At 47.1% G+C, this 27246-nt stretch overlaps 2 protein-coding genes across 2 annotated transcripts; both read right to left on the reverse strand.

The window, feature by feature from the left end:
• Window positions 1–284: 284 nt before the first annotated feature.
• On the reverse strand, window positions 285–25494 carry FAM83E (family with sequence similarity 83 member E). The gene is made up of 5 exons (XM_048517765.1): window positions 25036–25494; window positions 22841–23008; window positions 19462–19586; window positions 9031–9643; window positions 285–2827 (listed from the first exon to the last, which is right to left on the reverse strand). Exons 1-5 carry the CDS (start codon window positions 25492–25494, stop codon window positions 2588–2590), a joined length of 1605 nt encoding a protein of 534 aa, XP_048373722.1. The 3' UTR covers window positions 285–2587.
• Window positions 16050–16427, reverse strand: SPACA4 (sperm acrosome associated 4). The gene has a single exon (XM_048517547.1). It carries the CDS (start codon window positions 16425–16427, stop codon window positions 16050–16052), a length of 378 nt encoding a protein of 125 aa, XP_048373504.1.
• Window positions 25495–27246: the final 1752 nt, after the last annotated feature.

Genomic DNA, 27246 nt, shown 5'->3' on the forward strand with positions numbered 1-27246 from the left:
AATAAAAGGAAACATTTCTTCACGCAACGTGTGATTGGTGTTTGGAATATGCTGCCACAGGAGGTGGTGATGGCCACTAACCTGGATGGCTTTAAAAGGGGCTTGGACAGATTTATGGAGGAGAAGTCGAGCTATGGCTACCAATCTTGATCCTCCATGATCTGAGGTTGCAAATGCCTGAGCAGACCAGGTGCTCAGGAGCAGATGAAGGCCATTGCTTTCACATCCTGCACTTGAGCTCCCAAAGGCACCTGGTGGGCCACTGCGAGTAGCAGAGAGCTGGACTAGATGGACTCTGGTCTGATCCAGCATGCTTGTTCTTATGCTCTTATGACTCTATTCTAATGCGGATGCGTACCATTTTCTCGACTGCTGCACCTCAACTGCCCAAACTAACATCTTTATGTGAAACAGAGTATAGCTGGGTCAATGGTCTAATCTGGAATTCTGGCTGTGTGTCCTTGAATCCCTGGTCCTCTGGTCTCTAAATGTCTGTTCTCCTCTCTTTCAGCCTGTTGACAAAACCATCGGTTGAGTTTCTCTGAGCACGTGAGAAGTAACTGGCGACAGTGGACGGCTGTGAGATTTTTCAGGGTCTCGTTGCTATGCCAGGAAACAGGTTCCGGCTTCAAGAGAGGTTTTATCTCCGTTCCAAGCAAGTCCCTCCAGAAAGGGGGCTTCCTTTTGTGCCGCTAGCACTTTCTTGGTTCAGACATTCTTGCGCTGATGTTGCTACTGGAAACGGTGCCGTGGGGAGTCCGACCTCTAGAGGGCGCAGCTTCCACATCTTTTGTTCCCCCCCCTCAAAAGACTTCCGCCATATGGCAAAGTCTTCAGTGTTAATCATAACGTAATACTTTAGCCCTGATGTTAATAACTAATGGAGGAGAGGATTAAAAAAGAGCTCAGGAATGTTCCCCGGTGCTGCAGTGTGCCGAGCGTTTGGTTCGACAGAGCAGAGAGGCTTGAAGGGTAGAAATTGAAAACCGTCAGAACTCCTTTAGCGTTGTTTTTTTGAACAGTAAACTTTCAGTTTCGCGACTTTTGGACCACAATACCACAGAGATGTGCGGCTATCACCATGGCAGGGTAGGAAGCGGAATTGGTTTTCCTTATTTTTAATTTCTTTATTGGCCCTACCGCCCACCCCCCACCCCGCCGTGCCCATAAGTCTTGTGCTATTTGCACAGGTTGCTGGAATCACGCAACGACTGGGGTGAAGATGCTGCCACATTTCCTAACACACCCACACCCACCCACCCCGAGACAAAAATTGTTTTGATTGCTGAGGGAATGAGATTTCCTGGCAGGGAAGCAATTGCATAGAGACAAGGCGGTCAGGATCCCCTTTTTATCTTTTGCCGCTGCTCGGCTTTCTTGCAGAAATAGCAGATGTTGCCCATTTGGGCGCAGAATATTATTTCTCCGAGTCTGAATTGTGATCGTCCTCGTGGCGGTCTAGCTATTCCACAGGGGGAAACTGTGGCCTGGCGTTCCACCTCAAGTGAACGGTTACCGAGAGATATCCGCTTTCAACTCGTCGTCTAGATTTTTCTCTCTTCTTTGACAACTGGAATTAAAAACCCAAAATTCACCTGAAGCTGTTTCCAGTGTCTTTGTCTAATCTGCTGTCTAATTTGCATTGCCCAGTGCTATAGTCCTTGAACTTGGGATGGAGCATTCCTTTCTGCTGTCTTGGAGCAAGTTATTGTCTCTCAATCATCTGCCCTGTATCTCCCAATTCACACCCGCCCTGGAATGGAGTCTCTAGCCCTAGGAAACAGTGGGGCTGTGCCATAACTTTAAGGCCACTTTTGCACATGCAAGAATAATGCACTTTCAATCCACTTTCACAATTGTTTGCAAGTGGATTTGGCTATTCCGCACAGTAAAATTCCAACTGCAAAGTGCATTGAAAGTGGATTGAAAGTGCATTATATTCTGCATGTGCGGAAGGGGCCTTATTAGACACTCTGCAGCATTTCTGCCTACACCCCTTTCTCAAGTCTCCAATACTGTGTTTTGGTCAGAACTCTACATTATATCCTTGACCTGCAGTGACTGTTTTTAAAACGTGTAGTAAACTCTGCAAGTATCCTCAGTTGCAACTAATTGAGCGGTGGGTGGGTTAAAGACTAGCCCAGCCCTTCCATTTTTCTGTTGGTGTAATCCATGTACTGATTCTCAGTGTCTCAGCAGCTGTATCCAAAATGTGCAAGTTTCCACGCTTATTGCTTGTTTACAGTTCATCCTAGTACGAACCAGTCGTGCTCCAGTGTAGCTGCCCGAGTGGGACGCGGTTCAGTTTCCCAGGCTGCACTTCAGAACCAAGTTATTTCCCCAGTATCGAGTGGTAGCAATCCCAAATGTCATCTTTCAGTTGTTAGCAATTTCCTGAGGCGGCAAATGCCTCCCAGCGTATCTCATGATAAACCAGCAACACCAAGTTATAATTCTTCCTGACGTGGCATCTCTCTAATTTCTCCTCCTTTCTGTAAGCCGTTGTTCTTGGGGCAAATCTTACACAGTTTGTGTCCCGCATTAGCCTTCTGATAGGTTTTCTACCTCAAGATAGATGGGAGGGATTTCAGAAGCGGAAATTATGCCCATGGGGGGGCTTTCCTGTATGCCCCCAAGCCCGGGGCATACCTGGATGGGCAGTCGTACGATATAGCTGTCCTTGTAGTCTTCCTAGACCTGGGTAGCCAGAGGAAGGTGGCATGCGCCCATGTGCCAGGTAGACTGGCATCCGTGGCTCATCCGGAGCATGGCCAACCACACGTTGTTTCATTAGTTCCCTGGCTGGTGTGTCCTGGTAACCCCATTTCTGTGGGAAGATAAACATGCAGATTTGGAATTGTGACACACAACTATGTAATCAATGAAATTAATGTGCTACGTTCAAAACAATATAAGATACACAAGCACATCGGCGCTGGCTCAAGCAATTTATATTACCTATTAGTTACTTGTAAAGTATGCCAAATTGTTGGCTATTATTGTTGCATGAATTGGATTTAAAGTGGAGATATATATGTGTTATGGAGATATAATAGTTTGATAAGTCTAATAGCCAACAATTTGGCGTAATGTATTGTCGAAGGCTTTCACGGCCGGAATTACTTGGGTGCTGTGTGGTTTCCGGGCTGTATGGCCGGGTTCTAGCAGCATTCTCTCCTGACGTTTCGCCTGCATCTGTGGCTGGCATCTTCAGAGGATCCTCTGAAGATGCCAGCCACAGATACCGGCAAAACATCAGGAGAGAATGCTGCTAGAACATGGCCATACAGCCTGGAAACCACACAGCACCCAATTTGGCATACTTTACAAGTAACTAATAGGTAATATAACTTGCTTGAGCCAGCGCCTATGTGCCACACGTGTTTGTGTACACAACTATGTAATATCAGCCCTGCAACTTGGAATCAAGTGGGGTTTTTTTGTTAAACGAATGTTTCTGGTCCTCATTGTTGAGAGCGGCTAAGACAGAGAAAAGAATTAAGGGTGGTGCAGGCTGGTACTTAAAAGAATTTGGCCTCTTTCAAACTGTCTTTATAATTGGTTTAACTGGTTACTGACAGATATTTTTGTGTCACTTCAGACACAGCCATTTTGGCTCCCAGCTGCTAACAGAATTTTTTTTAACCATTTCAAAGCCATGTGTATTCTGTTTGTATCCTGAGGCTAAGCTGATTTTTAAAATAAAAACGGCTTTCTCCCATTTTCAGTCCCCCCTTCTGCTTCCGAATTGCTGCAGCGTGCTGTTTAAAATGTGTGGAGTTCTTCCGAAAAGACCGCCTTTTTCTGACTTTTTTAGCTTTCTCAAAACATTCTACCATTAGTGCTATGGTACTACAGAAACCCAGTGCATCCAAATGGTGGTGATACAGCAGTCCAGTGCTATATCCCCACTATTTGGATGCATTGGGCTGCTATGGTGCTATAGTGCTTTAGCACTAATCTTAGAATGTTTCAAAAAGCTGAAAAAGGATGTCGCGCAAATAAAGGTGCGGGGAAAAGTGTGGCACTGTTTGAAATGGCTAGAGCATTTCAGAGTCCCTTGGAGACTGCTTATTAACAGATCAAAATCAGCTGTATGGAATGCCCATTCCTGTATTTCTTTACTCAGAATCAGGCCAACAACAGATAAATGTTTAGATATTTGAAGCGATGTCATGTCATGACTAGGAGTCATGGGTTCAAGGTAAAGGAAAATAGATTCCACCTAAACATCAGGAAAAACTTCCTGACAGTAAGGGCTGTTTGACAATGGAATGCACTACCTTGGAGTGTGGTGGAGTCTCCCTCTTTGGAGGTTTTAGAAGAGAGGCTGGATGGCCATCTGTCAGGAGTGCTTTGGTTGTGTGTTCCTTCATGGCAGGGGGTTGGACTTGATGGCCCTTGGGGGTCTCTTCCAACTCTATGATCCTGTGATTCTATGACTATCCGTTTTAGAATGGTAATCTGAAAGGGGCCATTGAAAAAAACTGTAGGACGACAGATGATCAAAGGATCGAGGACCATTTTTATTCCCTTAATTCTATCACTCCTATCTTTATTTCTAAATTGGAGCAAAAACAGGCATGGGCTTTCAAGTTCTCCATAACCATCATGGCAGAGAAGCTTGTTTATAAAAATAAATTGGAAGTGTAGCTTCTCTTTGAGCCCGGGGCTCTTTTGGATGTTCTGAAACAGGATTTCAGGGTGGGTATCAGAGCACATGCAAAGTGCATTTGGGACCACTGCATACTTCTACTCAGCTGGATTTAAGAGGGAAGTCTTCTGGGTCAGTTTGTTACGCTTTCAAGAGTTCTTCCGCCCGGTTCCTCTCTCTTTAGCAATCAAACACTGGCTCTGAACTTCTGCGTTTGAAGCCTAGTTCTAACATTTACGGACTCTGCATCCCTAGATTCTCTACAGGCCTGACGATACATAATAGGCGCAGGGGAGGAGAGTGAATTAGTGGTTGAAAGGGAAGGGAGCAGCAGCCTTGAGGATGTGGGGAAGAGCAAAAGAATATGAAATTCAGAGAGCGGGATTAGAGGATCAGCCCCTGAGTGGCTGGATGTTTGCTTTCTCTTCTTTCTGGCCGGCTCTCTGCGCCTTTCACGGCAGCCACAAAAGAACAGTGAGAGGAAAAGCTGTGTGTGTTGACATACAGGTACTGGAGGGGGGGGGGGGAAAGTGAGGGAGCAACTCCAGAAGATAAGGAACAGTCTCAGTCCGGTTACCAAGCTCCTCCTGCCCGATGTGGGTGTTGCCTTTATCAATATTGACCGAAGGTGATGGTTTACACCTGTTGGCCCAAGGTGGGAGCCAGACGACCTGGCTTGTTAGGAAACTCGTTGGCTAAATTTGAGAGTAAGCGCGTTAGCACCTTACACGCCAACGAGATTTGAAGTCTCGAAAGCTTATATCCTGAAAACCTTGTTAAGTCCCTACGGTGCTACTGGACTCAAATTTATAATTGTAATGCTGCAGACCAACACAGGTACTGTCTGAATCCAGCTTGGTCATGTTCAAATCGTGGGCAGGCTAGGTGTCTCTCTGGGCCTTTCCCCACTTACCTTAAGCCCCGCACTACTTGAGGAGAGTAGCGCGGGGTCCCCCCGGCACTCCCCACAAGAGGGGCGGCGACAGCGCAGCCGCCCCGACGCTGCCGCTGTCGCGCCCCCTCAGCCCGCGGCATCCCAGGCGCTCTTCTTAAGGGTGCCTTTTGATGACCCCGCGCAGGGCCTCCAGACCAGACACCCCGAGCTTTAGGAGGAGAAATTCTCAGAGGATTGGGCCCTGCAACTCAGAAACGCTGCCTGTTGCTCTCCAAAATTTAATTCTATTTCATCATAGCTGTAGGCATGCAAGATAGCCTTGGGGAAGCGATAATCTTTTTTGCAACTATATAAACCTGTGATTTAGAAATTAAGATATCAACGTAAGTTAAATAAATGGGGTATGTAGTAAAATGTAACCTCGGGGAAGCTCCGCCTGCATGAAAATAGATTTGCGCAGGGGAATTAATGCGAACAATATTTTAGAATTCCCAACCCTAGTTTGCTGCTTGAATTCAGACCAAAGCTTCCTTCCGACTGTAATTGAGGCTGATAGAAAAACAAAAGAACGTCAGTTCTTGTCATTTACTGGAGCTTGTGGAAAAAATGAATATTTTTCTTTCCACAATAATCAAAACTTCTGAGATCTCAGAGCTGGCACAGATAGGAATTTTGGTCTTTGTAGCAGCTGGAGTATGTGCAAGGGAAAGCTCAATGCTGTTTTCTGAAACATCTGGAATTTATGGAGTTTTTCTCCCCTTCTAAAAGCAACTGGAATGAATGAGCAAAATCTTGTTTGGGTCTCCGTGACCAGAATTTAAAAGATTAAAAAAACCCACTGCGCCTCGGTTTAGGAAAAACAAAATTTGACCACCGCTTCACACCAGGATTAGAAAAATATTGAAATTTTAGTTCCTATGGAAACCTAAACTAATAGAGGGATTTCAATTCCAAGGGGAGTCAGAGTTTAAACTGCTAGGCACGGGGAATTTGTTGAAAATGGAATGGGGGTTGTCTTGTGAGGAGAAATATTGGGGGTAGGGAGGAAGAGAGAATCAGGTTTCTTTCTGGAAATTATTACATGCGCTTTTCTCCCATGCTGAATATAATTCCAGGGGAGAGTTCCTTAGGGCAGTTCTGAGTGAAAACGATGAGCGCGCAAGCTTTGCTAAAATGTGTTTGTCAAGAACTGTACAGATGGGATTTGCAGGGGAGGTTTTGTGGATAAGGAGGGTAGTCCTTCTTATGTCCACTGATTCCCTGCCCCCCAAACAGCCTTTATTCTTCGTCCAGCTTATTTCTAATCTCAAAACACAGCCAAGAGGAAGAGGAGAATCAGCGAGTCTGGTAGAGCTATGAAACCCCCTACCTACCCATCCATTGTGATTCCCAGGGAGAGGATGTGTTGCCTGTTCCTACCCAAAGCTCCTGCTGCTAATCTGTGGTTACCTCTGCGGATGGACTGTAAAAAGAACTTGAAGGCCACTGGTCAGTCAGTGCGTAGTGGGAACAGCCATAGAAGAAGCAAGACAGCAGAGGTTTGACATGGTAGCCTAGAGAGAGGAGGCTGAATTCCCCAGAAGGAAAGCAGGCTGGAGTGGATCTAAGGCCCCTTCTGCACATACAGAATAATGCACTTTCAGTCCACTTTCAATGCTTATTAGAGTTGGAATCTATTGTGCGGAACATCCGCTCGCAAACAATTGTGAAAAGTGGATTGAAAGTGCATTATTCTCCTGCATGTGCGGAAGGGGCCTGAGTCTTTCATTTCTTTCTGATTCTTCCTCGGGTTTGGTGCTTTCTTGCTCTGTTGGCTTGGAAGAGTTCCTTTGGAATTACAAGCGATTGCAAAACTGCAGGGATCAGTTTCCATGGCGAACAGGGCAGCTTCAAAGAGCAGATGCTATGGAATGCCTTAGACCAGGGGTCTGCAACCTGTGGCTCTCCAGATGTTCATGGACTACAATCCCCACCAGCCCCTGCCAGCATGGCCAATTGTAGGGGCTGATGGGAATTGTAGTCCATAACATCTGGAGTGCCAAAGGTTCGCCACCACGGGAGTAGGAGCCATCCTGCTTTTGAGAAGCTGGATTCAAGTTCAGTCGCACCTTGCAGACCCGCAAGAGTTTAGGAGCATAAGCTTTCGAGAGTCAAAAGTTCCCTTCATCATATCCTGAGCAGGCATTCAAGTTTACCATTTGAGACGGCTGTTTGGGACACTGACTTGAGAGTAAGAGGGACAGCCTGTTTCAAAGGCTCAACTTGTGCAGCAATATCTTTTGCGAGGCCTGCCCAGCATGTGTTGCTGTTTTTCATTTTTGTTTTGTTTTGAGGTGGATGTCTGCAAAGCTATGGCGACACGGTTAGAGAAGCTGCAGTATGCACATGTTTGTGTTGCCGTAGCTTCGCAGACATCCACCTCAAAACAGCAGCAACGAGAAGAAAACAACAACACGTGCACGGGATCGCCAGGCAAAACAAACTGTATTCATCTGCTTTTCACAGTGCAAATAGCAAATAGATGAGCTGCAAGCAAAGGAAAACTCCATGGGGAATCTCCACGGCGAATCTGTGCATCAAGTGGGAAAACAGGTCTGCTTTGGCTGACAATGCTTGTGCCCTCCCACACTGTAGGAACACAAAATGCCAAATCGGATCTTTTTATAACGTTCTCCAGACGTTGTGTTTATGTCGTGCCGATTCCACCCGAGATTCTGCCTGAATGTTTAAGAGTTGTGCATAATTTCGTTCCCTGATATTTTGTGGTTGGCTCCGCCTCCTACAGTAGCCATTTTGTCATTGCGTCCACCATCAGAGATACTTGCAGGCTCAAAAAGCTTGGGGGAGGGGCCTTCTTTAGAGGCACTTTTTTTGTTATTCAGCTGTTTCAGGGATGCATTCAAAATGGTTTGAAGGCTAATCCCTGATTGTTCCTAATCTCGTAAATTGGATGATTCTACATTTGTGCACTAACTACTTAACTTTGTATGCTACTCTTCCTCCTCAGTTCTCAGAGCTTCATACATTTTGGACTTGCCCATTATTCCTAACTAGGTGGTGAGCTAAACTAAGGTCTACTGAGGAGATCCAGTGACGAGCAGGAATTTGACAAAGAGTCACAAGTCTGGGGCTCTCTGGGCCTTTCCCCACTTACCTTAAGCCCCGTGCTACTTGAGGAGAGTAGCACAGGGTCCCCCGGCACTCCCTACTCTAGAGGGCGACGACAGTGCAGTCAGCTCTTAACGCTGCCGCACAATACGCTACGCCCTCAGCTACTCCAGGCATCCCTGGCGCCCTTGCAAAGGGGACACCCAGGGATGCCGCGTGCTGGGAATTGCGTGCAGCGACGGCGGCCGAGGGAAACGTGGGGAAAGGCCCTCTGTAAGGGAAGGAAGTCATACAGAGCAGAGACTGCTAAAGAACTGGGCATGGGGGGATCTCCCAATGAACGCGAGCTCAGAAGATAGGGAGGGACACTTACCTTTGCTTCTTCAGCTGGGTCTATTCCATTGCGGTCAAACCCTGTGCTGGATCCGGACATTTGGCTGAAACGGCTGAGGTCCCACAGTGACTTACTAGCACGGGCACCCGTGGTCTTGGCTGCTGAGAGTTGGGCCCGCTGCACCTTCCGGAAAATATCACTGAGAGCGCTGTGCCGTTCTTGGGATCCCTGCGGGGCTCTCCCGGACAGGTCCATGCCTCGCCATGCTCCTAAACGGTTCCGGATCGAGGCCTCAGGCAGTGGAGCCGGTAGCACAGGTTCCTCCGCAGTCGCAGGTGAGGCTAACACGAGTTCCCACTCACCGGCACGGCTCTTGGCCACAGGATGCGGTGCTACAGAGCGCCTCTCAGCAATGCGGTTGGAGGACAGTTGTACCCCATCCAGGATACTGACATATGGAGCCACCTCTGGTCCATTCGTGGCAGGTAGTGGAGGCACATGAGCAACTTGGGGTCTAGAGGGTACCTCTAGGCCTGGCAAGGGGCAGGAAGCAGCATACAAGGTTCGAAATTCTCGATCAAACGCTTCTGTCACCTCCCCTGTAAGCCTAGTGACCAGGTGACGATTCAACCGGGCGTCGGTCCACGTGAAGCTGTGGAGAAGGGAGAAGAGGATTTCAGTTACGGATTTTTGGTTTCTGGGCCTGTTAACAGAAGTAATAGTGTGTTGTGGGTTTTCTGGGTTGCGTGGCCATGTTCCAGGAGCCTTTTCTCCTGAAGATGATCCTCTGAAGATGCCAGCCACAGATGCAGGTGAAACGTCAGGAGAAAATGCCACTGGAACACAGCCATACAACCCGGAAAACCCGCAACGCGCAAGTAATTCTGGCCGTGAAAGCCTTTGACTATACCACAAAAGTAATATTTTTTTCCTGAGCATGAAAATTGTATTTCTGATTGGAGGATCAAAAGATTCCGAAGAATATGAGCCCTGTTCACCGGGGATATGGCAGATCTTTCTTCTTCCCATGGAGTAGCAGTGGCGTAGGAGGTTAAGAGCTCGTGTATCTAATCTGGAGGAACCGGGTTTGATTCCCAGCTCTGCCACCTGAGCTGGGGAATTCAGACTAGCCTGTACACTCCTACACACGCCAGCTGGGTGACCTTGGGCTAGTCACAGCTTCTCGGAGCTCTCTCAGCCCCACCTACCTCACAGGGTGTTTGTTGTGAGGGGGGAAGGGCATGGAGATTGTCAGCCCCTTTGAGTCTTCTACAGGAGAGAAAGGAATGGATATAAATCCAACTCTTCTTCTTCATTAAGTGTTTAAATCCCAACCAGCCATGTAGTTCGCCTGGACCAGTTACTATTCTTGTAGCCCATCTTCACAGAGTTGTTAGGAGGATAAAAGGGGGTGGACCTTCTATGATATCCTCAGGTCTTTGGAGAGAAGGTGATGTAAAAATAAAACCAAATGATCTCTGTCCAAGTGAACACACTTATGATGGGGTGTTAATCTCATCCATGACAACTGGATTAGGAGATCCAGGTTAAAATTCGCACTGGGTCTTGGAAACTTCTTGAGTGACCCTGGGGCAGTCACACACTCATACACTAACATACTCCACAGGGTTGTTAAGAACATAAGAACAAGCCAGCTGGATCAGACCAGAGTCCATCTAGTCCAGCTCTCTGCTACTCGCAGTGGCCCACCAGGTGCCTTTGGGAGCTCACCTGCAGGAGGTGAAAGCAATGGCCTTCTGCGGCTGTTGCTCCCGAGCACCTGGTCTGTTAAGGCATTTGCAATCTGAGATCAAAGAGGATCAAGATTGGTAGCCATAAATCGACTTCTCCTCCATAAATCTATCCAAGCCCCTTTTAAAGCTATCCAGGTTAGTGGCCATCACCACCTCCTGTGGCAGCATATTCCAAACACCAATCACACGTTTCGTGAAGAAGTGTTTCCTTTTATTAGTCCTAATTCTTCCCCCCCAGCATTTTCAATGAATGCCCACTGGTTCTAGTATCGTGAGAAAGAGAGAAAAATTTCTCTCTGTCAACATTTTCTATCCCATGCCTAATTTTATAGACTTCAATCATATCCCCCCTCAGCCGTCTCCTCTCCAAACTAAAGTTATAATGATAAAATGGACAGTAGTAATTACATACTGTTTTGGATCTCCATTGGGGAGAAAAGGAAAAGTATCAGTAAAGTAAATCACTACATAGCACCAAAAAAACCTCATAATTCTAAGAAATCCTCACACGTAGGAAGCAGTATGGTGGGGAGAAATGTCACAAGTTATCAGTCTTCCTGACACGTTCTTTTTGTAAATACAGCGTTTTTTTCCTCCACAAGGGAATCCTCAAATATGTAGTTGCATTCCCCCTCATATGCTGTCTGAAGTGGAAGATTCCAGAAATAGTTGATTGCGTGATGAGTTGCTTTTGCTAACCCTGAACTAAATCATCTTGTTCATAAAATACAGCTCTGCTCACTTGTCCGTAGTATATGTGGCAACTTGTGCCTGAGGTTTTCTATTTGGTAATCTCAACAACCCTAGAATCAGCGGCCCCTTCCGCACACGCAAAATGATGCGTTTTCAAACCACTTTCACAACTGTTTGCAAGTGGATTTTGCTATTCTGCACAGCTTTAAAGAACACTGAAAGCAGTTTGAAAATGCATTATTCTGCATGTGCAGAATGAGCCATAGAGTTGGAAGAGACCACAAGGGCCATCAAGTCTAATCCCCTACCATGCAGGAAAACACAATCAAAGCACTCCTGAAATATGTTCATCCAGCATCTGTTTAAAAACCTCCCAAGAAGGAGACTCCACCACACTCCGAGGCAGTGAATTCCATTGTTGAACGGTCCTGACAGAAAGTTCTTCCTAATGTTTCGGTGGAATCTCTTTTCCAGCACCTTGACTCCATTACTCCGTGTCCTAGTCTCTGAGGCAGCAGAAAACAAACTCGTTCCCTCTTCGACATGGCATCCCTTCAAATATTTAAACGTAGCTATCATGTTCTCCTTAAACTTCACTTCTCCAGACTAAACATCCCCAGCTCCCTAAGTCTCTCTTCGTAAGGCATGGATTCCAGACTTTTTACCATTTTGGTTGCCCTCCTCTGGACCTGTTCCAGCTTGTCAATATCCTTCTTAAATTGCGGTGCCCAGAACTGAACACAGCGCTGTAGGTGAGGTTTGACCAATGCAGAACAGAGTGGTACAATTACTTCCCTCGATCTAGAGACACGATACTCTTATTGATGCATCCCAGAATTGCATTGGCTTTCGTGGCTGCCGTATGACACTGCTGACTCATGTTCAGTTGGTGGAAGATAGGCAGGGTTGGTGGAGAGATGGGGACCCCCCCCCCAAGTCACTTTGGGCTGTGAACCACATAGCTGTGGCTTTCACTTCATGTGGGTATCCCACATGTGGACCTGATGCTTGAACCATTTCAGCACACAGGTTTTGCTATATGATACCCACTGTTGAAAATAAAATGAGATACCTAACAAGAAGGCAGGTGAAGACAAAGGGGATTAACTAAAGCAGCCATTCCTAGCTATTGTTTATCCAGCCCATTGTTAACCTGTCGCAACAGGGACGTCGCACCTTTCTTGAGTCCTGTAACCCTTTCCCATCTATTCACCACGTTTTTGCAAAGGGCGTTTTCATTGTGCATTTTTTAATGCTACTTCAAATTCTGAGGCACTTTTCCATTTGAATGTCCTGCATCCACCCCACCCACCCACCCACAAAAAAAGGAGGGATGTACAGACATCTTGGGCAGGGGGAGGGGATCAGCCAAATGCCCGAGTGAAGAGAACGGTCTTCACCAGGCGCCGAAACTCGAGTGAGTAGGTCAGTGATGGCGAACCTTTTCGAGACCGAGTGCCCAAACTGCAACCCAAACCCCACTTATTTATCGCAAAGTGCCAACACGGCAATTTAACTTGAATACTGAGGTTTTAGTTTAGAAAAAACAGTTGGCTCAGAAGCGTGCGTTACTCAGGAGTAAGCTTGGTGGTAGTCGGTGGCTTGGCTTTGAAGCAACCGTGCAACTCTTCCAATGGGTGAATCACGACCCTAGGAGGGTTTACTCAGAAGCAAGCCCCATTGCCAGCAACCGAGCTGACTCCCAAGTAAAGGATCACACTTTAGTTCTTCACATGGAAATCAGTGGGGTTTAACAGCGCTTAACAGGGTTACCTACACTGCTTCCCCCAAACTAGATCTTAGGTTTAATGCTAATAATTGAGCCCAGCGGCCCAGGCCAGCCTAGATGTGTGGGGGGGGGGGCACTCTGTTTGCGCGTGCCCACAGAGAGGGCTCTGAGTGCCACCTCTGGCACGCCACCACTGGAGTAGGTGCTCAGCGATTCTCTTGAGAGAGACATTCTACAGCATAGGGGCCAGAGGCGTAGCTCCAAGAGGACGGCAGTGTGTGTGTGCGATACACTGGATGCGCACCCCTGTGGGGGTGTGGCGAGGGCGTTCCATGGCGTGGTGGGGGCGTTCTGGGGCGGGGCGGGCGCATTTCCCCCTTGCTACGCCTCTGGTAGGGGCCACTGTAGAGAGGACCCTCTAGGATGCCTCCACCCTCTTACCTCCAAAGGGGGCAGGACAGCCAGATGGGCCTCCCATTCCAACCTCAGCACCCAGGCAGGAATATATGGGCAGGTAGCCTGCAGTGAAGCCGCATAAGTCTCCCATTCAAATAATATCCAGGGCCAACCCTGCTTCGTGCCCAAGATCTGACAACATTGGGCTAACCTGTTCACCTCAACCGTGAAGTTTTGTAGAAAAGCATCAAGGTCTTTTTGGTGAGTGAATTATGTGGGCTGTGGAATAGTGGTGGTTGCCCTGGTAATATTATGATGACTATTTTGCATTTGTGGGGGGGGTATGTTAAGGTTGTTCTGAAATAATTTTACGTAGGGCTGGAGGGAAATTTTGTTCCGGCAGAGGACATTCTTAAACTTGTCGAGAGACATCTGATGAATGAAATCTAGGAACATATCAATAGCTGCTTGAACGATTGGCAGGCTAAGTGGAATCCTTTTCCAGTGGCGGAAAAGTGCTGTCAGGTTTCAGACAATTTCCTTTTAGCACATTCGATTAGGGAGGGGAGTTTGATCTAGATTAAAGCTTTATTTGTCTCAAGAGCCAAATCCTGTCAAAGGCCCTTTCCCCACTTACCCTTGTCGGAGGGTTGCTGCGCGCAATTCCCCACAACCTCGCGCTCTGTCGCAACAGGGACTTCGCACCTTTCTTGAGTCCTGTGACCCTTTCCCATCTATTCACCATGTTTTTGTAAAGGGCGTTTTCATTGTGCATTTTTTAATGCTACTTCAAATTCTGATGCACTTCAAATTCTGATGCACTTCAAATTCTGATGCACTTCAAATTCTGATGCACTCTGCGCCGGGTCATAAAAAGCGCCATTTGAAAAGGCGCCAAGAATTACGCGCACTGAGGGGGCGCGAGAGAGGCAGCGTCGAGGCGGCTGTGTTCTCGCCGCCCCTGAAGTGGGGAGTGCAGCTGGACCCCGCGCTACTTTAGGAGAGTAGCGCAGGGCTTAAGGTAAGTGGGGAAAGGGCCAAAGAATCAAACGCTTCTCATGCTCACGACTGAAAAAAAAACCCTCCAAAATTTGGTTAGACCTCCAATATGCCCCTCAACCATCTCCCATGTGTTTATTGCCACAACCCATTTTGTTATGATTATCCATGCCTTGGTTATGTGATGTTATGATGTTGAAATGTTGATGTTGTTTTCCATGATGTTATGTTAGAATTGATGACGCCTCTGTGATATTATGATGTTGAAATGTTGATGCTCCTGTTATTATTATCCTTTGTTTAAAACAAAGTATGTTTATTATTTCATGCTTATTGATATTATGTTTTTTGATGGTTGTTGCTAATGTGATGATTGTTGGTCATATTATTTGCAGCTGTTGTTCACCGCCCTGAGCCCTTTGGGGGAGGGCGGTGTACAAATCTAATCTAATCTAACCTAATCTATCTAACCTAATCTATCTATCCTTATCTATCCTAATCTATCCTAATCTATCCTTACCTATCTATCCTTACCTATCTATCCTTACCTATCCTTACCTATCCTTACCTATCTATCTATCTATCTATCTATCTATCTATCTATCTATCTATCTATCTATCTATCTATCTATCTATCTATCTATCTATCTATCTATCTATCTATCTATCTATCTATCTATCTATCTATCTATCTATCTATCTATCTATCCTTGTCTGTCTGTTTGTCTGTCTGTCTGTCATCTATCAACCAACCCACCCACCCACCCACCCACCCACCCACCTACCTACCTACCTACCTGCCTGCCTGCCTGCCTGCCTGCCTGCCTGCCTGCCTGCCTGCCTGCCTGCCTGCAGGATAATTATCAAATGCACACAGATGTATCTCCTAAGACCTCTCTCTGCTCCAAAACCTCACAGGTTTTGAGAAGCAGGGGACCTTCCTCCCACCGCGTGCGGCCGGTTCAATCGGACCCTCGCCAAATCCAGGCATTGACAAAGACCAGCTCTGAGCCTGGAATGGAGTCACCGTGCATCTGGGAGAACGGAGGAGAGAGACCTGCAGCGAAAACACCGAGAAGCAGAGATCTGGAACGACCGGGGTCTGTATGAATCACGGAAAAGCACTGAGGAGGAATTGTGCCCAAACTTGGGAGACAGCAGAGGTGGCAACGTTCCACCCAGCAATCTGCTGTAGCCGCCGCAGGGAACAAACTGTGATGTCTTAATGGACACAGTGGCCCAGCCGTAAACATGGGGGGGGGGGTGCATGTTCTGGACAAATCATTCTGTGAATTAGAACTCCTGGAGAGGTTTTTTTTGGAGGGGTGGGAGGAATCGTAAAAAAGGGGCTGCAGAGGCTTTAGTTAATAATTGATACGAGTGAGACCAGACGTGCGGCAGCTCTGTTTCTGGAACATGCGATTGTGCCAGAGACACAAGCATTTGGGCTCTTTTAGAAACAGGGTTAGGCCTTTATTGGTCGAGGCTCAGAGGAGACCCCCCAGGAGAAGCACGCTGGTGAAGAGAAGCTGGAAGAAGAGGGCGGGGGCTGTCAAGGCCAGAGCTGCGTTGCACATGTCTCCTTTACAGCAGTTGGTGACCAGGCTGTAGGTCACCCCCATGTAGGAGACGGGCTGCTCTTTGCCACAGTTGATGTCACGGATGCAGCCCTTGTTTTTGATCAGCGACACGCCCGTGGCGGCGCCCTGGCCCACGAAGCAGTCTTCGTCGTCTCCGCAAACCATTTTGGTGCTGGGACACCTGGTCGAAGAGGTGATTTCGCAGAAGTAGCATTCCTTCGCTAGGACAGGGGGCAGCGTGCCGGTCAGAAGGCAGAAGATGCTGATGAAGACGGGGCGTTTCATTGCTCGGTTGCGACGAGATAGAACGGGGCCTGGCTTCCCCCCCTTGGATCTCACGGATTCGTGGTGCAGAAATTCAGGGGTTTGGGAAGATCTTAAACCCCCTCTTCTAGCTGATTTTGTGTGTATGTGACTTCCCCAAACCTTCTTTGGTGGCTTCTGGAACTTCAGAAATACATGATCAGGTTTGCTTTTGAAAAATGGATCTTCTTGGGTTTCTTATTACAGAGAGATTGTTCTCAGCTGGTGGCCACAGAGTTCCTTAACTTCAGAACCTTGCATCCAAACTTCTCGATCCTCCAAAGAACACTTGCGTCGAGGAGATTTAAATTACCCTCAACTCTCCATGTTTGCAGAACCCGATTGTGGCAACTGAATTGGTTTCCTTTGTCGGGAAATCCTCTTTCTTATACGTCATTAACTTTCCCCAAGATCTGTAGGAAGTTCAACAGATGGAGGATGCTGGATGCTAGAAGCGAGCCAGAACGTCCACTTAATCTCTACCTCTTTTCCAGATGCAAATTACAATGCCAGTTTTACGTCTTCCAGTTCCAGAAACTTGGAACCTAGCTGCTGGATTCGCAGCTCAAATGTCTTCCAAATTAGCTGGATTTCAATTGGAAATACTTTAATGTGCAGCAGCTTCAGAAGAAACTGTCTGCTTGACCTGCACGAACTATCCGGAAAACCAAGATGAATTGGGTTCCTTTCACTTCAGTATCTCCGGACTGGAGTGATAAGACCTGGTCGATTCATTACGCAATGTTCCAAAACCAGATCCAGTGGTCTCAGAAGAAAGTGTGCAGCCCTTCTGTCATGCAACTCTCACTCGCTCCAGAGATACAATGATCCCCCGAGCAGCAGCCCAATGGAATTTGCCATGACTTGAATAATGTCATCACAATGAGCGCCAAAAGTTCATTGGTGGATTCCGTCCAGGACTTCCAGTTTAAGTCTCTTGAGGTCCTTGCTGATGTCACAGAAGGAATGTAAACTAATACAGTGGTGATGTCATACAGAGAAATAGCTTTTTAGAGTCTTGGGGGCAGAAGTGAGATAGTAGGACCACTAGATACTGAGGGGAAATTAGGAGAACGCTTGGGTTCTAGGGAAACACAGTAATCATGGTTTCGAGCAAAGTCAGAGGACTGGGAAGTACACCACTGCCCTTGAAAATACAAAGGGTATTTACAGCTTGGATGTCACATCTTCTGGAAGCTGGATAAATGCGGATATGTCTCGAATATGGTCCGTTCCGCAACAGAAATAAAACGTGTTGAGGACGAAATATAAAACATTTTCTGCTTGAATCGAACATTTGGAAAGCTTTTTTTTCATTCCCCCTCCCTCAAAGCGTTTTATTTTGAAAACACTAAATAGCGTTTCTTTTTTTCTTGAGTTGGTTTTGAAATATCCCCCTCTTGCTGTGCAGAAAGCAGGGGATGTTTTATTTTTGCTCCGGCCCTTAACTTGGCCGAAAGCGTCCACTTTACAATTTTCTACTTGGAAAGTCAAGACCTTCATTTTTCTGCTGCTGCAGAGCGTCTCCGCACCTGCCTTGTTTGCTTAAGGTGTCCCATGGAGATTTCTTCTGCTAGCAGCTCATCTGTTTCACTGAAAATAGTGAATCAATTAAGTTTGTTTTGCCTGGTGATCCCATGCACATGCTGCTGTTTTGTTTTGTTTTGTTTTGTTTGTTTTGTTTTGAGGGATGTGTTTTTGTAGCTACAATGACACTGAGAATTGTGGCCACTTGGAGGGCTGGTCTACCTCCCATTAAACAGCAATGGGTAGAAATGTGCTCCATGGACATGCTGTTCCTCTGGTTACAGTTTAGTTGCTTGTAATTATAGAATGGGAGCCGATAGATCAGAAATAGAGTCTCATAGAATGGATATGAATGCATTTATGCCAAGAAGGAAAGGGAAGCATGTAACCCTCCAGGCCAATTCTAGGGGGTATTGACCAAGGCTTACCCACTGGGTACCTTTAGAAGAAGAGTTGGATTTATATTCCCCCTTTCTCTCCTGTAAGGAGACTCAAAGGGGCCTTCAAACTCCTTTCCCTTCCATAGTGGCGTAGTGGTTAAGAGCAGGTGCACTCTGATCTGGAGGAACTGGGTTTGATTCTCCGTTCTGCCGCTTGAGTTGTGGAGGCTTATCTGGGGAATTCAGATTAGCCTGTGCACTCCAACACACGCCAGCTGGGTGACCTTGGGCTAGTCACAGTTCTTCAGAGCTCTCTCAGCCCCACCCACCTCACAGGGTGTTTGTTGTGAGGGGGGAAGGGAAAGGAGTTTGTAAGCCCCTTTGAGTCTCCTACAGGAGAGAAAGGAGGGATATAAATCCAAACTCCTCCTCCTCCTCCTCCTCCTCCTCCTCCTCCTCCTCCTCTTCTTCTTCTTCTTCTTCTTCTTCTTCTTCTTCTTCTTCTTCTTCTTCTTCTTCTTCTTCTTCTTCTTCTTCTTCTTCTTCTTCTTCTTCTTCTTCTTCTTCTTCTTCTTCTTCTTCTTCTTCTTCTTCTTCTTCTTCTTCTTCTTCTTCTTCTTCTTCCTCACAACAAACACCCTGTGAGGTGGGTGGAACTGAGAGAGCTCTGAAGAACAGTGACTAGCCCAAGGTCACCCAGCTGGCATGCGTCGGAGTGCACAAGCTAATCTAGTTCACCAGAGAAGCCTCCGCAGCTCAAGCGGCAGAGCAGGGAATCCAACCTGGTTCTCCAGATTAGAGAGCACCTGCTCTTAACCGTGACACACGGACAGAACGTACAAACCAAGACTGTCCCTTTCCAGCTCTATGTGCGCACAAAGTGAGCATGGTGGTGTCATTGGAGTGTTGTGTGTAGGCATACTTACTTTTGAAATTGCTTTTTAGCCATGCAGCTGCAACCGCCATTTGCCTGAGATCAGCTGCTAGCCCTTGCAGCGCAAAAGCACAAGGATCGGGGCCCTGGCACATGTCTGTTCTCGCTGCCTTCTGAAGCCAGTCCTGCCTCTATGCCTGTTGTATGAATCGGAGCAGGCAAGCGCCGCCCTTACCTGTAGCTGCCAGTGATTGCGACTTCTCCATCAGCCAGCACAAATCTCTCCTTCAGCGACCCCGTGACCTGCTTCTGGTGTCTGCTTTGGAAGGCGCAACCCTGGATGACTCGGACTCTCAGCTTCTAGAAAGAGGAGGCAGGAAAAGGCAATGCCACATTTTCTTGTACACAAAGGCATAACTGGGGAGAATGTAGCCCGGTGCAAAATCTGAGTTTTCCGGCCCACCCCTTACGGGCGGCCACCCTCCCCCACCACGACCAAACAACTTTTTTTGCACCAGGTCTTGAAGTCAGTGTATGGACCCGGGGGCGGGGGAGGGGGGCGATTTTCCACCCCCCCACTTTACTACATGGCCCCAGCCCAGGGACATTTGACCCCATATGTCCCCCTGGATGGTAAACCCCTGCTTGTACATATTCTATGGCAGTGATGGCGAACCTTTTCAAGACTGAGTGCCCAAACTGCAACCCAAAACCCACTTATTTATCGCAAAGTGCCAACACGGCAATTTAACCTGAATACTGAGGTTTTAGTTTAGGAAAAACGGTTGGCTCCGAGGCGTGCGTGACTCAGGAGTAAGCTTGGTGGTAGTCGGTGGCTTTGCTTTGAAGCAACCGTGCAACTCTTCCAACGGGTGAATCATGTGGGCGCTAGGAGCTCGATTACTAGCATTAAACCTAAGACCTAGTTTTGGGGAAGCAACTGTAGCTGACTCCCTGTGTAAAGGATCGTGCTTTTAGTTCAACTAAGCACTTAACAGGGTTACCTACACCTGCTTCCCCCCAAAACTAGGTCTTAGGTTTAATGCTAATAATCGAGCTTCCAGCAGCCTAGGGGTCAGCTCTAGATGCTGCCACTTATGGGGCTCCACAGAGAGAGCTTCTGAGTGCCACCCTCTAGGCAATCTCGCGCCATAGGTTCGGGCCACCACTGTTCATGTGTGAGGAAAGTACAGATCCTGTCTGCCTAAAGGAAAGATTTGTCCATTCATGTCTTTTCTCTACTTTTGTGCCACATGCAACCAACTACGAGGCAGCACAGCCGGCTGAGTCTGAGCTGAGTCCCGACTGGGTTAAACTATCTTTGTCGCTGGGTCATCTTATCTTGAATCGGTTGTGGAAAATGCCATCAAGCCATAGCTGAATTCTGGCAACCCTGGAGGGTCTTCAAACCCAGAGATGAGTAGATGTGATTTGCCACTGTCTTCCTCTGTGTAGCAACCCTGGACTTCCTTGGAGGTCTCCAGTCCGAATACTAACCATGGCCAACCATGCTAGGCTTCTGAGATCGGATGAGATTGGGCTAGCCCAGTGATGGCGAACCTTTTCGAGACCGAGTGCCCAAATTGCAACCCAAAACCCACTTATTTATTGCAAAGTGCCAACATGAATATTGAGGTTTTAGTTTAGAAAAAACGGTTGGCTCCGAGGCGTGCGTTACTCGGGAGTAAGCTTGGTGGTAGTCGGTGGCTTTGCTTTGAAGCAACCGTGCAACTCTTCCAACTGGTGAATCACGGCCTCAGGAGGGTTTACTCAGAAGCAAGCCCCATTGCCAGCAACCGAGCTTACTCCCAGGTAAAGGATCGCGCTTTAGTTCTTCGCATGAAAATCAGTGGGGTTTAACAGTGCTTAACAGGGTTACCTGCACTGCTTCCCCAAAACTAGGTCTTAGGTTTAATGCTAATAATCAAGCCCAGCAGCCCAGGCCAGCCTAGAAATGGGGGGGGGGGGAATCTCTGTTTGTGTGTGCCCACAGAGGGGGCTCTGAGTGCCACCTCTGGCACCCGTGCCATAGGTTCGCCACCACTGGGCTAGTCTGAATGGTCGACCTCGGGGCTGATCTTGAATTACTCTGTGTTTATCGTCTGAGTTTTATCATCTGCTGCATAATCCCCAATTGGCTTTTTAAAGATGCCAATGCGGGAAGAATACGCCGCTCTGTACCAGCAGCTATAAGTACTCATGTACAAAACACCATTCTGTTATCCTCTAAATGCCAATTTATATGAATAACATTCATAACTCTGGCAAAATAAAGATGAACGGGTAACACACTCAATATTTGTTCAACAGGAAAAAGGAACAGTTTCTGGCTTTCTTTTCTTGTTGGCTTTCAAGATTCAAGAGACTAATTTCATGTTTACTTTGATAGGATATCAGGCTTTGAAGAAGAACTGGCAAAATTAAAACCTGACCAGAGGTTAATTGCCCCCAAATATGAATGTACATATGTGAAGGTATCGAGTCAATACTGACAGTACACTATAATAAGAATGCATCAGATTTCTGTGTATGGTAATATTTTTATTTGAATATTTGTTGGACACGAGCTGTCTTGTTTGTAACATTTTGTGAAGGTCATCTGTTGAGCAAATGTTGAGAGTGTCCCTCGTTCGTATTTATTTCGACTGTAAGTTATGAATGTTATACATATAAATTGGCATTTAGAAAATAATTGAATGGTGTTTTGTACATGAGTACTTATAGCTGTTGGGGGAAAGTGGTTTATTTGATGACCTGTTTGTGCACCTACCCCCCCACCCCCTTCTCGAACATGGTGGATAAACAGAAAGAAACACATACTTCTAGAACAAAAGGGACTAGGGACTTTATTTTATAAAAAATCTGGAAATTCAGAGAACTTGACATACATTCTTCCAGAGGTATATCTAGGAAAAATGTAGCTAGGTGCAAAATCTGAGTTTTCCGCCACCCCCCTCCTTGTATGGGCGGCTGCTCTCCTTCCCATGACCAAACAACTTTTTTTGCACCAGGTCTTGAAGTCAATGTATGGACCGGGGGGGGGGGGAGGAGGAGGGTGCGGGGGGCAATTTTCTGCCCCCCATGTGACTAAATGGCTGCAGCCCGGGGACATTTGATCCCATATGTCCCCCTGGGCAGTACGCCCCTGCATTCTTCCAACATTGTAGCAACATAACAATATGTTATGCCCCTGCCCCTGCCCCTGCCCCTCCTCTCTGCCCCATATGGTTCCCTCATACTATTGGGACATATATATATCTTTTTCTGGGGAGGGTTTAAGCAAGGGTTTCGTGGGCCGCTGTGTTAGGAATTAACTGTTGTTTTAATTGTATTCATGACAATAATTTTTTTGATGATTTTATGTATGATGTTTTTATGCTGTACACCGCCCTGAGTCCCTCGGGAATAGGGCGGTATATTAAATAAATAAATAAATAAATAATAATAATAATAATAATAATAATAATAATAATAATAATAATAATAATAATAATAATAATAATAATAATAATAATAATAATAATATACTATTTTTTAAAAAAACTGAAAAAGTTCTGATAGTTTTCTCCAGAGCAGAGGCCTCTACTCAGAATGGAAGCCCTCCCCCAATTCACCTCCGTATATCGGACATTTAGGCACATTTTCTCAGCCATGATGAGGAAGGCATCGAGATGCCGTCTGCTGAGTATGATGTACACTGGGACTCGGCGCCGGACAGCAGCATCGTACAGATCCGAGAGGATGTCCGGGTCCGTGAAAACGTCCATGACGATGGCGATCACCTGGAGAGTACACAGTTTGGTTTGTGGGGATGGATGCAGGCAAATGACCTGGAATAATGCTCTTAGCATGAAATAAAAATCAGCAAACATACCCAGCCAGGGGAAATATGCAAACCCAGTGAGTATGTGCACACATTTACTCAATTTGCATCTTGGATACTGACTGAGCACATTTGCTTGGCTTTGGTTCACTGACCTTTTCAGTTGCATTCTGGGTAAGCGAGCAAGCTGACCCTCCACTGTGCTGTCTTTTCTTTGATATGCGTGCGGGGGATGGGGGCGGAGAAGGACTGAATGCAGGACCAGAGCGAGGGGGAACTGTGCCTGGGGCACGTGTGCACAGTGGTGGGATCCAAAAATGTTAGTAACAGGTTCCCATGGTGGTGGGATTCAAACTGTGGCGTAGCGCCAATGGGGCTGGGCATGGCCAGTGGCCAGAATTCCAAGTGGGGCACATTCACAGAAGTAGGGGCTGTGGCAAGGACGCAGCCGCTGCGCCGGTCCTTGGGTGGGAAACGAATGCATGCAGGCGCAGGCTGCCACGCACACCGGTGCACCTCCTGCTAGACTGCTTCAAGTTCTGTGCACTACTGCTGAGAGGAGGGGCGTAACTAAGGCAAAAATCACGTGGCAAAATCACCAATTAGTAACCCCCTCTCAGCACACACAAATAATTAGTAACCTACTCTCAGGAACCTGTGAGAACCTGCTGGATCCCACCTTTGCGTGTGCACCCTGTGCTCCTGCCACGCCCTCCTCCGCCATGCCCCGGAACTCCCTCAGAATGCCCTCACCACAGCGCACGACCAGTGCATTGAGCACCCCCCTTGTCCCCTTGGTGCTACGCCACTGCCTGAATGGGAAATGTATTGTTCCCAGCAACTGCAATGGGCTGACATTGGCCCACCCAGGCTGACTCTGAATGACTCTGAAAGCAGGCTGAAGAGTTGGAGCAGTTTTGGATCTGGAGTGGAAGAGATGAGACAAAGTCCTAAGTTTACTACGAGTCTGGGATGGCCTGCGCTCTTTTTTTGGCATCCTGTCATACCTGCTGTACCTGTATAAATAATAACAGCAAAAACACCCCAAATCTCCACTCTTTTTCCTTATCCTGGCAGAGGGGCAGTTGGAAAGACAGTTTTGTTGCAAATTATATCTATAGATTTCCCTACGCTAGGGATGCTCGCGTCTTGCCTCGTTCAGTAAATCTCTACCTTTAGTTTCACAGCTTCCAACTCATGAGGAACATTCTGGGGTGTTTTTTAAAAATGTATTGTTAAAGTTTTTCATGTACAGAATCAATTGGCTGTTGTGGGCTTTGGGGGCTGTATGCAGAGGCATATCTAGCGAAAATGTAGTCAAAATCTGAGGGTTTTGGGGGGGGTTCACCCATATGGGCGGCCGCCCTCCCCCACCATGACCAAACAACTTTTTTTTGCACCAGGTCTTGAAGTCAGTGTATGGACCCAGGGGGGGGGAAGGAGGAGGAGTGCGGGGGTGCTTTTCCGCCCCCCCATGTTACTAAATGGCCACAGCCCGGGAACATTTGACCCCATACGTCCCTTTGGGTGGTACGTCCTTGGCTGTTTGGTCATGGTTTGATTTCTCTCTGGAGAAACGCATCTTAGCGTGACATGCCTCTGAAGATGCCAGCCATAGATGCAGGTGAACATTAGACCAGTGGTGGAGAACCTTTGGCACTCCAGATGTTATGGACTACAATTCCCATCAACCCCTGCCAGCATGGACAATTGGCCATGCTGGCAGGGGCTGATGGAAATTGTAGTCCATAACATCTGGAGTGCCAAAGGTTCGCCACCACGGAACTAGACTGTGGCCAAACAGGCAGGTTTTTTGAAACTTACACATACCCTCCTCCAGTGGTGGGATTCAAATAATTTAACAACCCGTTCCGGTGGTGGGATTCAGATAATTCAACAATTGTTTGTTTACAAGCACCATTTGAACAACTGGTTCTGCCGAAGCGGTGCGAACCGGCTGAATCCCGCCGCTGCCCTCCTCCATACCTTGTTGGCTTGCTGAAGACATTTGCGCACCACCTCCTTGATGTGTGGTGCTCCCTCTCCTGGGGGATGGGTGTACACCTCTGCCCGGGTAATCCCTTTCCAGGCCCCGTCTTCCGGCCATCCCAGCTCCAGGTCTGGTGTGGGCTCGTCCGACCGTCCAGGCCAATAGCTGAGACTTGATCCTTGATCCCCATACTTGTTCCTCCCCGCTCCTCCAGACGGAAGGACCTGGGACTCTTCTGCAGTCGTGGCCTCCTTCAGTTCTTGTTGCTCCGCCTCCGACAGGAAGGGGCGCAGCTTTTCCCGGGAGAGGGATTCTTCAAATGCAGCCTTACCCTGAGCGAGCAGGGCTTCAAGGGCCAGCCGCTGACCCTCACAGTAATAAAATTCAGGATTCGATTCGGTTACTTTGGCATAAGGTTCTTCGCTCTCCAAGCAGCGGACCTGGGAGCCAGCCATAGCCTTTGGGAATGGGGCATAGGATTCCAACTGAACCCCCCACTACACCCCCATAGCCATGGCAGGGGTCTCCCACCCCTTTGTTCTGCAGCCAGCCCTCATAAGTAGATTCTCAGAAGGGATTACGCCTTACTCACGGCACCTTTACATCCTTAAACCTGAAAAATAAGTCTCTAAAAATAAAATGTAATTGGTAGAAGCAAGTGCTTTACTATATATTTATCTCACCCTGTTTTCCTTTCCTAACCCTTGTACTTCAGTTCCAAGGTACAGTTATCAGTTGGCTTCCTACTTCACTTTATACCTGGCTCTTAAGTATAACTCTCGCTTTCTTTAGCTGCTGAGATCCTCTTCCAAAACCACTTCCTTCTGTGGAACACTGAAACTCCTGACTGGTTTCTAATTCATAGATGGGACACAGCGCTTGGCTTCCTCCCTCGTTCTAAGGACCCCGACAGAATTATCTCTGTTTCCTAATCCTAAATCGAGAATATACGAAACATACAGGCGGTTGGGTTTTTTCCCCCCATCTGTGCTGAAAGAGATCTCAGACGCTCATTCATAAATCAGAGCCAGTGAGTCACCCCGTCATCTATGTACTAATTTGATCTTAAAGCCCCCGTTCTAATCCAACGCACTAAATCTATACCCAAATTCATCTGTATCCTGTCTGCTTCAAAGATATGTTGTGCTTGAAATAGTAAGTTTCCTTAGCTGCGCTAATGAGCATAGAACGGCCTGCCTGCTATTTCAACATTAACCTTATCAATGTCTAACTTGTTAACCAAGAGCTATTGTGGCATCTTCTAAAAATCTGATGGAAAGTCACACGCTTCCAGTTGTCGGTGACGATCTTCTGTTTGGAGATTTTCTTCCAGATGCAAATTCGCTAGATTCTTTGTTGGGGCCATTGATCTTTACGGGTGACTGGCCTCTAGAATCTTCTAGAAGAAATAAGTTGAGAGAGGGAGAGATTGGCTGATGGGTTTTTTTTCTAGATTCTTTATGAGAGAGTGCTTCAAAATCAGAAGAGAGTAGGGTGAACTAGTCAGAAAAAGGAAGATGTGGAGTGTGTGGTGAGTGTGAGGTCCATTTTCCCGGTCTGTTCAGATATAGTCCTACATAACAGTGCTGAGGCAGGAAAAGGTTATGTTGCTTTGCCAGGTGATATATTAGAGTGGTGTTTTTCCCCCCACAATATTTTTCACCAGTCTTTCTCTCCTCTTCTGTTTTTCCCACTTTCAGGCACTTTTCCAGACTTGTGGGAAACGGCTCCTCACAGGTAAAAACATTTCAAAGCAAAGATTTCTGTTCGACTTCTTCCCTAAGGCCAATCAACAAGAGAGTTTTTCAGGGCCACAAAAGAGCCAGAAATGATCCTCAGCCAATCAGGACGAGGATACCATTTGAGGACCTTTGCTGTTAGGCAACTAGAGAGCTTCTATCGGTTCTGCCCCGGTCCCCTACCGTGTTTCCCCGAATATAAGACAGTGTCTTATATTAATTTTTGCTCCCAAAGATGCGCTATGTCTTATTTTCAGGGGATGTCTTATTTTTCTGTGTTCTGGTCGACGGGCATGCTTCCAAACAAAAACTTTGCTATGTCTTACCTTCGGGGGATGCCTTATATTTCGCACTTCAGCAAAACCTCTACTATGTCCTATTTTTAGGGGATGTCTTATATTCAGGGAAACAGGGTATTTATGAGAAACTTTCAGTTACAGCATCAAATGGACTAGGTATGGCTGATTT

The sequence above is a fragment of the Sphaerodactylus townsendi genome, linkage group LG15 (assembly GCF_021028975.2).
Source record: "Sphaerodactylus townsendi isolate TG3544 linkage group LG15, MPM_Stown_v2.3, whole genome shotgun sequence".
NCBI lineage: Eukaryota > Metazoa > Chordata > Lepidosauria > Squamata > Sphaerodactylidae > Sphaerodactylus > Sphaerodactylus townsendi.